Below are 13,047 nucleotides of genomic sequence, written 5' to 3' on the forward strand. Positions count from 1 at the left end.
AAACCACAATCCCACAACTTTCGTTTTTTCGTAAAAAATAATATACTTTTTTTTTTTTTTCTCTATCCGCACACTTTCATACAAGACCGTTGAGCACAGCGGATGGTTAACAGTGTCATGTGTACGCCCTATTTAATCCACCGTTTTAAATTAAAACACAGATTGAAAAACAATACGTGCCGGTAGACAGCATTTCGTTGTTCCCTCCCCCTATGTCATGGAGGTACAGCATGGACCGCGGGGCTTAGAGACTGCTCGACGGGCCCTGGACCGGCTCCGCAGCCTGACTCGGTTTGGGGGGTGTCACAATGCCGGTCCTGCTCAGGCTCCGGTCGGTGCAGAGGTAACGCCGATGATCCCAGATCAATCGGGGGCGGGGCACTTCTCTGCCTATTGTACGGTGGGGCGGCGTTGACGGGAGGAGGACTCTCTTCGTGTGTGACGCACGTCCGGCCGGGGGGGCTGTTTGGGCGTCCGAGCCGTCGTACCGGGCGATCCGAACCGCTGATCTTGAAATGGGGAACATGGCGTGGTTTTAATCCGTACGGTTCTTGAATGCCCTCCACTCAGTCGTCCGGCCAGGGCTGTCCGTAGGAGGTTATTTTTGGTATGGCCGCCGCCGCCGCCGCCGCCGCCGCGTGCGTCTGTTCCTCCGGGGGCCGCGCGTGAGCTACGTGCGCCGCGTCCGCGCGCTGCGTGGACAGGGCGTGGCCCAGGAACAGCTCCGCGCTGCTGGGGGGCCCCCCGGGGTCCTTCATGGCCATGCTGGCCCCCACCATGGCGGGGTAGCTGCGGTTCCTCCGGAGCCCCGCGTTCAACACGGGCCCCAGTCCCCCGCCCATCGCGGCGCTGGACAGCCCCGGGGGGGGGCCGTAGGGCCCCAGCAGAGCCCCGCCCCCCGCCGCCGTCGCCGCCGCGCGGGCCCCGGGGGCGGGCCCCAGGGTGCGGAAGCGCTTGAGCTTGTCGACGAGCCGCAGGTTGGTGGCCTCCAGCCGGCTCTGGTACGAGCCCGGCAGGGGGGGGGTCCCTCTGGAACTCAGCCAGCACCTCCTTCAGGATGGTCTGGGCCGGCCGCGACGCCAGGAACCTCTCGTAGAACAGCGGCTCGTCCGTCGGGCCGAACTGGAAGCCGGCCCCAGGCGGCGGCGGCGCCCCCTGGTGGTGGGAGGACGACACGGACCTGGAGCCGCAGCGGTGGGTCGGCGAGTTGGGCGGCGTGGAGGGGAGGAAGAGGAGGGAGCCGGGGCGCCCCGCTGCCTCGTCCTCCCAGAGCTCCTCCCCCGCCTCCTCCTCAGGCTCCGCCCCCAGCCCGCCGCGGTCCCAGCTGCGCGGGTCGTAGACGGAGGCGGAGATGCCGTGCTCCACCAGGAGGCGCACCAGCCCCAGGGAGGTGCTGGTGGTGCGCGTGCTGTCCCGGCGGTTGGTGGAGGACTCGGCCCGGGACAGGGAGAGGCGGCGGGGAGTGAGACAGGGCGTGGTGCAGGGGGGCGTGGCCGGGTTGGAGAACTGGGGCCGCGGCGAAGGGACGGGCGACGCGGCCCCGCCCACGCCAGGGCTGCTCTGATAGGCCGACCTGGGGCTGGGGGGAGGGAGGGGAGGAGGGGGAGGGAGGGGTGAGAGAGGGGATTCGGGGTACAGGCGGAGGGGATCGGGGTACAGGGGGAAGGGAGGGGAAATGGAGAAGAGGGGATGAAAGTAGGAGAATGATGTAAACGTTAGACACGCAGCAAAATGACGACGGCCCGATGAGTGAAGGGAAAAGGAAATTAGTGTTAATCAAAGCGACCGCATTGGTGAGTTTACTGCTGTATAACGGGAGCCACAATAGAGGGTAGTGCAAAGTACACAGTCAACTGCTGCTGTTCAGCTCATGCTAAGAAGAACAGTTCATTTTGCCTCCTTGATGGTTTTGCACAGCATCACTTGCATATTTTGCAGATGGTTTTGTCCTCCATGATGCAAGTTAAGCTGTGATTTTCACAGGTTCCTTTAGAGGGCCGGCAAACTCAAATCCATGCCTAGTGTGTCTATCACACTATAGTTCAACGTTTCTGTTATTTCGTTGTCCATAGCCAGGTTTGATAAGAGATGTGAGGGCACTGTTGTCTTTGTAGAACATGCACCGTTGCGTATAATAGGGAGTGCATTTGTGTTCTTTTGATAAAGAATATTGTTCACAAAGTATATTTTATAAATGCTTATCTTGACACATAATCTGATATTTAGTTGTAAGTGCAAGTAAATAGCAGTTTAGATTTAAGTATTTCTCCTCCCTAGTTTACAACTATAACAGCCCTTCAGGCAGCCATTGGAGGAACAGAGAACCATAATAATTAATAGTAATAATAACAACACTAAAATAATAATACATTTAGTAGGTTATACCAATTGCATACTTAAGGTAAGATAATTCAAATATTACTCAAGCGAGTAAGATTTGAGTTGCATCCTCCTCCCTTTTTAACATAAAGTGCCGTTACGTTTATTAGTGTGTCCGTGCGTAAAAAGTGTCCTTTGGATTTAGGGCCGGTGAGAGAGTGAGTTCAGGGAGGTTAGGCTAGCTCTGGTTAACGTGCACTAAGCACCCTCACACACAAAGCACACTCTCATGCAGCCTCACCCACACTGCGCACTCCTGTGAGCGCGCTCAGTGGGCCTGCTCTACGCCAGCCATCACTACCATGTGGTAGAGGCCCCCCTCGTCATCCTCATCATATGACCTGCCAAAGCCAATCAGACGGCAGTAACGTGAGTGACAGGATCAGCGGTATTTGGTTGGCGCAAGATACCACAGCATATGTTAATCGTTATCACATTTTTAAAAAGGTTTCAAACTAAAAAATAGATTCATCCCCCCTCTTAAGCAATATTGGAACCAAAATCTAGGAGACATTAATCTACGCGCGTATTTTGACGTGACTTTCTACCAAATATACCAGTCTTGAATGAAAAAAATCATCGTTATGCTTGCTTTGCTCTCATTATTAAATCAGTGAGTGGCGTGACTGATTCTGCCACTCTTACTGGATTTAATTTGCCCGGGTCTTCTGATGCATTTTAATTAAATTTGCGACAGATCAGACATCAGGTATCCCTATAGGTATTTAATGATGCCCTCCCTATGACCATACCCTCCATTGACGAACAGCTTGTGATCCACTACAAGCAGGCGGAGGCACCTTGAGCCGTTCTTACCTGGAGGAGACGGAGGTGAGCTGGTCGGAGGGGTGGAGGATCCTGCAGGTGGTGAAGGTGTAGGTGGAGCTGGTTTGGGACATGCACTTCCCTGGGAAGATGGCTGGGGTTAGAGGGAGGGCCAAAGGGTTAGAGGTTAGTATGGAGACATCAGGCCACGGTGCGGCACTGTGAATACACACTCAGGCTGTGGTCACACTGGGGCCGAGGACTGCAGTACGTCACTCGGTTCAACTCATTTCATTTGAACAGATCATTATAGTTTGCTATTTTAACCAATACTTAAGCGAAACGTTTGCTGGATCAGCAAGCGATGATCTAGCCAACTTATGTCTGCCAAAACATGGATTATTACCCATGCTGTATCTGTCAAACAACAAATACAGGATTGTTTGCAGTAAGCCAGGATCTCTACCCAGGGTTTAATTAATTGACTGTATATATATGATCAATTGCTAACCCACTGATCGTTTTCTGCATGACCACACTCCTTAAAACACCATTAGGACAAAGTGCATTAGGCAAGTCAGAGAAGCACCAATGCTTGTGTGGTTGTGCTTGTGCATGCTCCTGTGTTTAAGTCATTTCCCAGAGCCCAGATAGCGAGGGATTGGTTTTGCGAAAGGTAATAGTTCTTCTTTCAGAAGATAAACCACCAACCACATACAGTATATTGAATCAGCCATCTGAATTAGCGCATTAACATGATCCATTAAATCAGTGCAGGGGTGGAGCAAGATCCTGGAATTATACCATAGAATACCCCCAAGATTTAGAAACCAAAAGCAGATAGTAGACAGATATAGGGGATACGTTGTGCATTCAGCCAGAGGAGAGATAGGAAACTTAATAAAGTGGTGTGGTGTAATCAAGTAGAGGCTGCAACATTAAACTGATGAATTACATTTAAGAATTGATTCAATTAAACAACAAAGCCCTGTGCTTGTGCGTGTACATGTGCATGTGTGTGTCTGTGAGAGTGTGAAGGTGACTCTATACTTTAGCCACTCTGGGTCCTCTAATATTAACCAGGCATGTGATGTCATGTGACCATGTGACGCTGGCAGCTGTGATGGTGTCACCCGAGCTACACAAAAGGTGTTTAGCCCAGATATCTGTCTGTAAGGATTATTGTTGGAGATTTTCAGACTCTTTGACAGATTATCTCTTCCTTGGATCAAGCAGAAAAAAGTTTTTTTGAATAAAATGAATTTGAAGCCCTTCAAACTATTTGTATGCTAAACTCGCTGGCGAAGCAGATTAAGGAGGATGTGGAGAACACAGGGGAAGGGGAGGACGCAAAGCATAGGGACGGCGCAAGAGGGAATAGATTTGAAACGGAAACGATTTGCAAGGGAAATGCGAATGTCAAACGAGGTTTCTAAACCAACCCAACGCTGGGTGGCGCACGCTAGCAGTGCGGTGCCGGGTCGGAGGAAGGCCAGAGTGAACGAGGGAGAGCGGTGTTTGGACGGACAACTAGAATCAGACCGCAGGGGCCGGCACCACCCACTGGTCACGGAGGCGTGCGCACGTGATGCAGATCAGAGGTGGTGCAAATCCTGAGGGCTGATTCTAGCGTCGCATCACGGGAAGCACATGCACCTCAAAAGGAGCCCGAAGGGAATGAATGAATGACAGAGCTGGAGAGGAGTAATCCAAACGATGTTTTACTTTGGCTCATGGCGCGATGACGGTGGCAAACAGGGCCGGACAAGGGGTGGGGCGTGGAGGTAGACGTGCGCCTGGACATGGAGGTACGTGCACGTGATGAGCATGGAGGTGTGCACGACAGACGGGCGGGACGGTATTAAACAAAGAACTCAGCAGGTACGGGATGAGCGACATGTCCGTTGTAGACCCATGAGGCCCTACACCGTCCCTCCCCCCCTCCCCCGACGTGCGTGCATGCGTCGTGGGGGGGGGGGGGGGGGGGGGGGGGCGCGAGGTGTCACGAAGCCCCGAGCTCCGCGTGTGAGACCCCCTCACCGGGCAAGCCGTCCAGCGCTCCGGCCGGCAGGGCCGGGAAGTCTAAGGGCTCGCCGCAGCCGGCATTCTCGTCGGCGGACGGCGTCGTCGCGGCGACGGAGACGGGAGAGGAGCGGCTGGAGCAGGGAGGGGAAGGCAGGCCGTCGAGGGAGGGTCCGTCTTTCCCCCCGAACGCCTCCCCCTCTCGCGCGCCCCTCAGCGATTCCAACAGGCTACTGTCCTCGTCGGCGTTGTCATTGTTGTTGTCGTTGCGCCCGCTCCGGTGGACGCCGACGCCGCCGTTGTTCGTGGCGTGGCGGAGGTTGGGCGTGGACGCCCAGGGCAGGCGGGAGACGGGGAGGTCCTCCTCACTGGAGAGGCCCGGGTACGAGCGGAGGGACTCGTCGTCCTCCTCGGGTTGGTCCAGCTGCCAGTCCCCGGCCTCCGAAGGGTCCTGGTCCTGGTCCAGGGTACGGAAGCCCTTGGTGACCACGCCCGGCCGGTGGTCTAGCAGACCCCCCAGGTGGGGCTGGGCCAGCAGCTGCCACGCGTGGAGGGTGGCCGAGCCTGGTGGGAGGGGCAGATGATAGGAGGTCAAAGGTTAAAGGATGTGGGCCATGTGTGCCGGAGCGCAGTGCCGATGTCTTTCAAGAGATTGTGATTCGATGCATGGTGGAACCATGATATCACCCATGATGCAATGCAGCTTATTTTGTATATATACTTGAAACAATCAGTATAAAACTATTAAACATGCATTGAATTAACTAGTGGGAGGATGGTTGAGGAAGTTATTTACTCTACTCTATTAGTTGGAAATATCAATCAGCCAAGGTTTCTTATCAACGATCAATTATTTTGCGTCACAGTAATTAAAATCACATTGTTTAAAATATTAAATTGTTCAAATTAAATCTGAATTGATGCTGTTGGCACCTTACGATAAAGCAGTTTGTCAATCGTTCAGTATGTTAACATCATACAAAGTGGGTTATACATTTGAACGATTTTGTGAGCGTGTTAATGTAAATTGGGTGGCAGATAATAACAATAAAAAAGGAAGAGTAAGGAAAGAAAAAGGAAATAGGAAAAGTTAGTGAACCCTTTTATTCACATAGCTTTGACTAACAAAAGAAGACAACACACAGGGAAAGAGTGAAGTGAGACAACAACATGGCAATGGGACAGGGTGGGTAGAAATGTTTGCAAATGTTTTCATCGCAATGTTAATGCAAACTTACTGCCAGAATTAGGCAAAACAAGTCAACTAGAATATAGAGCATTTGAGTTCCATTATGATTCAAGTGTCACAAACTACCAAAACTATTCCAGTATTTTCCGAAAAGGTTACAATCCTTTAGTGCTGCAGGATAATGACACGCAATAGCATGGAAAATAACATGTTAAGGAACACCAATTGGTTATCTGTACAAATTGGTAGGTCACCTTGTCCTCAGTATATATTGTGGCCCTCCATTTTTATTATTTGGTTTCAAATCCCACCAGTAGGGGGTGCCACAGACACCTACTGACATCTCCTTACAGCCTTATAGTCAGTCCCTCCAGAAAAACACGATTATGCGATCGCATCATTCAACGCATAATCAGCCAAAGTCCGCATATTCATGCGGGGGCCGCATTTCTTCAAATATGCCGCACTTTCAACACATAAATTGCAGATTTCCGCGCAAAATATGCGGGGCTTGCATGATTTCATAATCCCCGCATTTCTTTGCAAAAAAGTCAAATATATCTGAGAAGAAAGTTGAAAAATGTTGCGTTTACTTCACACAAGAGCAGCCATTTCCCCCTGTTGCCATGGGAACGTTATGAAGTGACGTAATTACGCGACGTGAACGTCATCGAAAAGCTGCATTTTGTGCATTTCCGGCATTTTCATTGCATAAAATTGCATAAATATGCCGCATATTTCATAGCATTTTTTAAGAAATCGTGCCGATATAACCAAGGATTTTTGGCCGCAACAATCACAAAAAAAACCCGCATTTTTCTGGAGGGACTGTATAGTGCGGGGCTAGGATGTGAGAATTGCCCATGGGAGGGACTAGGATGTGAGTATTGTACTTGGTAGGAGCTAGGATGTGATTATGGCACTTGGTAGGAGCTAGGATGTGATTATGACACTTGGTAGGAGCTAGGATGTGATTATGACACTTGGTAGGAGCTAGGATGTGATTATGACACTTGGTAGGAGCTAGGATGTGATTATGACACTTGGGAGGGGCTAGGGTGTGAACATTGATCTCGGGAGGGGCTAGGATGTGAGCATTGTTCTCGGGAGAAGCTAGGAATCGAGTGGTGTATTCGGGAGGGGCTGGGACGCGAGTATGGTTCTCGTGAGGAGATAGGACGCGAGTGGTCTACTTGGAAGGGGCTTGAACGCCAGCACAAGACCACTTCAGATCTCAAACCAGCAGCGCTAACCCAGCAGCGCTAACCCTTCCTCATGCTGCTCCAGCATCTCCAGCAGCCCAGTGACCGGGGGGGGGGGGGGAGCACCGCCACTCAACACCAGCAAGCCCGGAGCTGCCCCGGGACAGACCGGCGCTTTGCGCGCGCCGCTCACAGCCTCGGATTTCCTCGGCCCCCTGGGAGCCCCGGTGCGGACCGGGACTGCGAGTCGGAAGGGGGAGCTCGGGTTAGAGGTCCGCCGGGGCTTCCCAGGGGGCTTCCTGAAGGGGCGGGTCTCGGTCGGGGCAACAGAGAGCGGGGCAGCAGTGGGAGGGGGCTCTGAACGGGAGCGTTCGGCGCGGCCGCTCTGAGCGCTTTGATTCCCGGTGGGGGGGGGGGGATATTCACCTTCGAGGGGCTTGACGATCTGCAGCTTCTCGGGCAGGTAGGACCTGGGGGTGAAGGAGTAGCCTGACCACATGCTGCCCAGGGACGGGTGCGTGCACAGCGACAGCAGGCTCTCCGTGGGGGTCCCGGGGTCCCCGCCGCTGCTGCCCTTCTCCTCCCCGTCCTCGCCCTGCTCCTCCTTGGCCAGGTAGGCCAGCTTGCGCTCCCGCTCCTCCTCGAAGAAGCGCCGCTCCGAGACGTAGTTGTCGCGGCGCAGCGAGAGGCGACGCAGCGCCGCCTCCAGGTCCCGCCCCCCGGGGGTCCCCGGGGCGCCCACAGGGCGCCGGTTGGAGTCGTCCGACCTGCGGGTGGGGAGGGAGGGGAGGGGGGGAGGGAGGGAGAGAGGGAGGGAGAGAGAGGGAGGGAGGGGGGAGGGAGAGAGAGAGAGAGAGAGGGAGGGAGGGAGTGAGGGAGGGAGGGGGGGACAGAGAGAGAGAGAGAGAGAGAGAGAGAGAGAGAGAGAGAGAGAGAGGGAGGGAGGGGGGACAGAGAGAGAGAGAGAGAGAGAGAGAGAGGGAGGGAGGGGGGAGGGAGAGAGAGAGAGAGAGGGAGAGGGAGGGAGGGGGGAGGGAGAGAGAGAGAGAGAGAGGGAGGGAGGGGGGGACAGAGAGAGAGAGAGAGAGAGGGAGAGAGAGGGAGGGAGGGGGGAGGGAGAGAGAGAGAGAGAGAGGGAGGGAGGGGGAGGGAGGGGGGAGAGAGAGAGAGAGAGGGAGAGAGAGGGAGGGGGGAGGGAGAGAGAGAGAGGGAGGGAGGGGGGGACAAAGAGAGAGAGAGGGAGAGGGAGGGTTGGGAAGAGAGAGAGGGAGAGAGAGGGAGGGGGGGAGAAAGAGGAGGGAGAGACAGAGAGAGAGAGGGAGAGAGGGAGAGAGAGAGAGAGAGAGGGAGAGAGAGATAGAGAGAGAGAGAGAGAGAGAGAGAGAGAGAGGGAGGAGGGAGAGAGGGAGAGAGAGAGAGAGAGGGGGAGGAGGGAGAGAGGGGGAGAGAGAGAGCGAGAGAGAGAGAGAAAGAGGGTACAGGGTTAAGGGGCCACCAAAAAAATACATTTTAATCTAGTCTAATTTAATCTGATCTCAAATCAGGTTCAGTCACATAATTGTGTTAATCTGGAGATGATACTTATTGTACACCATTGCAAAGAGCATTGGTTTCACTCTAATGAAAAAAACTAAAATAATATAATATAAATGAATAGTTCAAAACACCCTCAGTGAAGACAGGTGTCTCCTCAGCAACAAAGACGGAGCATTTCTTCCTCACGCTGTACTGTTATCAACAAATGATAAAGTCGGTTTCTGCTGTGTTAGCTGACAACAGTGAAACTCAGCAGGGCCATTGTCTGCTTTGTTGTCGTGCAAGATGCCTGGTTATACCAGCTTAGCAGAGGTCTAAACACCCAGCCTACAAACAAAGGTTAAACCTGACCTGTTCGCTTCATGGAACAAGAGAGAAAGACCAAGTTAAATAACTACGTGCTGGGTGAGTCAAACTTTGATTCACCCACTGGATATCTTTATTATGATCTATCAACACTAAAAAATGCAGATAACATAGTGTAAGTATGTATGGAAGTATCATTGTTCTTGACTATGCCCTGCCCTAAACAAACCCCACTGCCTGATGTTTCACGTGTTACAGACGTGTTCTGTGTGCGTCAATCATGTTCTATTTAAATGTGACGTTATACCACCAGGTGTGAGTGTGATCAGCCGTTACAAGCCGTTTTGAAAATCTGCCTCTTCTGACATCACAAGTGGGTGCGTCCACCTGGATGTATGACGGATAGATGAGCAACGTTTGCTACAGTCCACTGGGTAGGCTGGTGGACTGATCTATCCAGCACACATCTAGGTGGACACGCACACTTGTAATGTCAGAAGAGGCCGATTTTCAAAACGGCTTGTAACGGCTGATCACACTCACACCTGGTGGTATAATATGGCACCTTTACATACACTAGCAGCCAAAGGATTTCCTCCTTCGCGGATGAAGCGCACCACAAACACAAACACTCATGGGGCATCTCACCGCTCACCAGGGCTGCTCGATTATGGGAAAAATCATAATCACGATTATTTTGGTCAATATTGAAATCACGATTATTCAAACGATTATTTTCGAATTTGAAAACATGTTGTATTTATTCAGCCTGTCCCAAAAAACACTTTGTAACTGAGAACTTTGAAGTCTCGCCTTACAAAAAATACACAAATTGGTTAAAAATAAAAATGTTTAAATCTAAAACTAATGTACAGATATGTATCCAGCTATTCTGCACTTTCTATAAAACATTTAATAAAAAAAAAAATTATATATTGAGAAAACTCGATTCGATTAGTTTTGTGATCGTTTGACGCTAAAATCGAAACCGCGACCAGAACGCGTTGAATCGCCCCGCTGCTCACCCGTCATGGTGGGCCTCCAGGACTCCGCCCGTCTTGTTGTCGGGGCAGTACGGCCCGCTGCCCGACTCGCTGCCGCCGTACGTGGAGCAGGAGTGCGGCGTGCCCACCCGGCTGGAGCGGCCCGACGTCAGGCAGGACGTCTGGTTGGAGCCTGGGATGTTGAGCGGCGAGGGCGCCAGCGACGAGCGCTGCTGCCGCATCAGGTTCAGGTTCTTCACCGTCTGGAAGACCCGCTTGGGGTGCAGCCTGGGGCGGGAGAGGGGGGGGGTACGATTAGGACAGGCGGGTGTATGTAGACGCTAGGTCCCACGTTCTTTACCCCCTTTACGCCCTCGCGGCCCCTCCTTGCGTCCACCTCAAGGGCCGGACGTGCGACGCCCAAACATTTTAACCTCCCGTCGAGGTGATCCCGTCTGTGATTGGTCCGCTCACTAAAACCCGACGCAGAACCATAAAGGTTCAGGACTGCGTCGCAGCGTCTGCGTGGTCGTTGTGTTGCATGAACGACGTGGAGCCATAATCAGCCCTTAACACACATGTAAACGGACACACACACACACACGGCATGCAAATGAAATGGTAGTGGAGATAGGCATCGGGGTGGTTGTTTCTCTCCGGCTGTGTGCCGTGACACGCACGTACTGGATTAACAAGGCTGGCCAGGTCCTTACTCTGACCTTCAAGACACTAGACACATACCTGCACTTAACCGTCTCTCTTAAATTAACTCTTTAATTATACTTATTTAACTTATATATATTTTGATAGATTAATACATTGATTCATTAACTTATAATTCATTCATTCATTCATTGTCATATTTTAAGTTGACTCCAATATAAACAATCCTTTCATAGCGTCATAGCACAGGAAACCTAAGCCCATCCGCGTTGAAAATCTGCCAATCAAACCAAAGTAGGTACATTTTTTCAGAATACAGAATTTTGCAGAATTGTTTACATGAGAACGCACGATGGACATACTTTTGTTCTTCAACATCTGGATCATCCATTTGAAGTTCCTTCCTCATAGTTCCCTCTATTTCAGCTGCCAAGGAGTCCTGAGCACATAGAAAAAAACTAATAAATAAAAATGCAAACGGACAAAGGACATTCTATGCGTGTGTCATGCACTTGATCCAAAGTTGCTACAGGAGGCACTCGAGTGGCTATAGTTAGTTAAAGGTCCCATGACATGCCACCAGGTGCGAGTGTGATTAGCCTTACACGCCGTTTGGAAAATCTGCCCCTTATGACATCACAAGTGGGCGCGTCCACCTAGACGCGTGCTGGATAGATCAGTCCACCAGCCTACCCAGCGGACTGTGGCAAACGTTGCTCTATCCATCCGTCACACATCTAGGTGGACACGCCCACTTGTGATGTCATAAGGGGCAGATTACAGGCCGCTACGGCCTGTAGCGGCCAATCACACTCACACCTGGTGGCACGTCATGGGACCTTTAAACCGCCACAGGGCCCTTCCACGCGGTAGGCCCCTCTGTTGAGCTAAGCCGCCGGGGTCAGTACCATGGGAAACAGGCCCAGGGAGTGGAAGCGTCGCGGCGTGGTGAGCGGCAGCGTCTTGTTCCTCAGGTTCTTCAGCTCCTCCTGGGCCTCATGGAGCATCTCCATGCACTCTGCGTACTTATCCTCCAGCTCCCGAAGCTGAGAGGCGCACGCACACACACGCACACACACACAGACGCAGACGCACACACAGACACACACAGACGTACGCACACACAGACACACAAAGACGCACGCACACACACACAGACGCACGCACACACAGACACACAAAGACGCACGCACACACACACAGACGCACGCACACACACACACACCAGAGACACACACAGACACACACACACACAGAAAGGCAGACACACACACACACACACACACACACACAGACACACACAGACAGACAGACAGACAGACATACAGACAGACAGACACACACACCGACACACACACACACACACACACAGACACACAGACAGAAAGGCAGACACAGACAGACAGAGTTAATAATTAATTCCAAAGCAACCTATGTCACGATTGCTCTTTTTGAGATTAAAAAAACAATCAAAATAGATGCAAGATGTGAATTTTCCCTATTTTTTGTAGTCATATTATTTTTTAAACATAAAGAAAGATGCATTCATACACAAACATGGACATATACAAAGTAACATACATAATAAGCTAAATTGCTGTATATTGCAATTAGACTAGATATAAATGTGTCCTTATTTTGGCAAACCTGAAACACCAACGGCTATAGCCATGGCGCTACCTTTAGCATAATGTACTCTCATGAAGTCGGCCAACACACACTGTACATTCTTTAATAGCACCTCAGCAGTGAGTTGCCTCTGGGCGTCTTTGGCAGCTCCAAGGTGCTGCGTCAGCTCCTCGTTCTCCACAGCATACTAAACACAGCGCACACACACACACACAACACACATACACAACACACGTACACAACACACATACAACACGCATACACAACACATGTACACAACACACACACACACAACACACATACCGACACACACACATACAACACGCATACACAACACACGTACACAACACACACACACACAACACACATACAC

The 13,047-nt window shown here is 51.7% G+C and overlaps 1 protein-coding gene across 1 annotated transcript in view; it reads right to left on the minus strand.

Moving 5' to 3' along the window:
* Window positions 1-421: 421 nt before the first annotated feature.
* LOC307081813 (trafficking kinesin-binding protein 1-like) overlaps window positions 422-13,047 on the minus strand; it is a 34,357-nt gene continuing 21,731 nt past the window's right edge. The window contains 9 exon segments of the mRNA XM_079745153.1: window positions 422-1,022; window positions 1,024-1,579; window positions 3,196-3,298; window positions 5,185-5,730; window positions 7,984-8,324; window positions 10,425-10,670; window positions 11,408-11,484; window positions 11,954-12,091; window positions 12,787-12,861. Of these exon segments, the coding sequence (XP_079601279.1) occupies window positions 567-1,022; window positions 1,024-1,579; window positions 3,196-3,298; window positions 5,185-5,730; window positions 7,984-8,324; window positions 10,425-10,670; window positions 11,408-11,484; window positions 11,954-12,091; window positions 12,787-12,861 (2,538 nt within the window). The 3' untranslated portion in view covers window positions 422-566.

This window comes from Pollachius pollachius, assembly GCF_949987615.1.
Source record: "Pollachius pollachius genome assembly, chromosome: 1".
Lineage (NCBI taxonomy): Eukaryota > Metazoa > Chordata > Actinopteri > Gadiformes > Gadidae > Pollachius > Pollachius pollachius.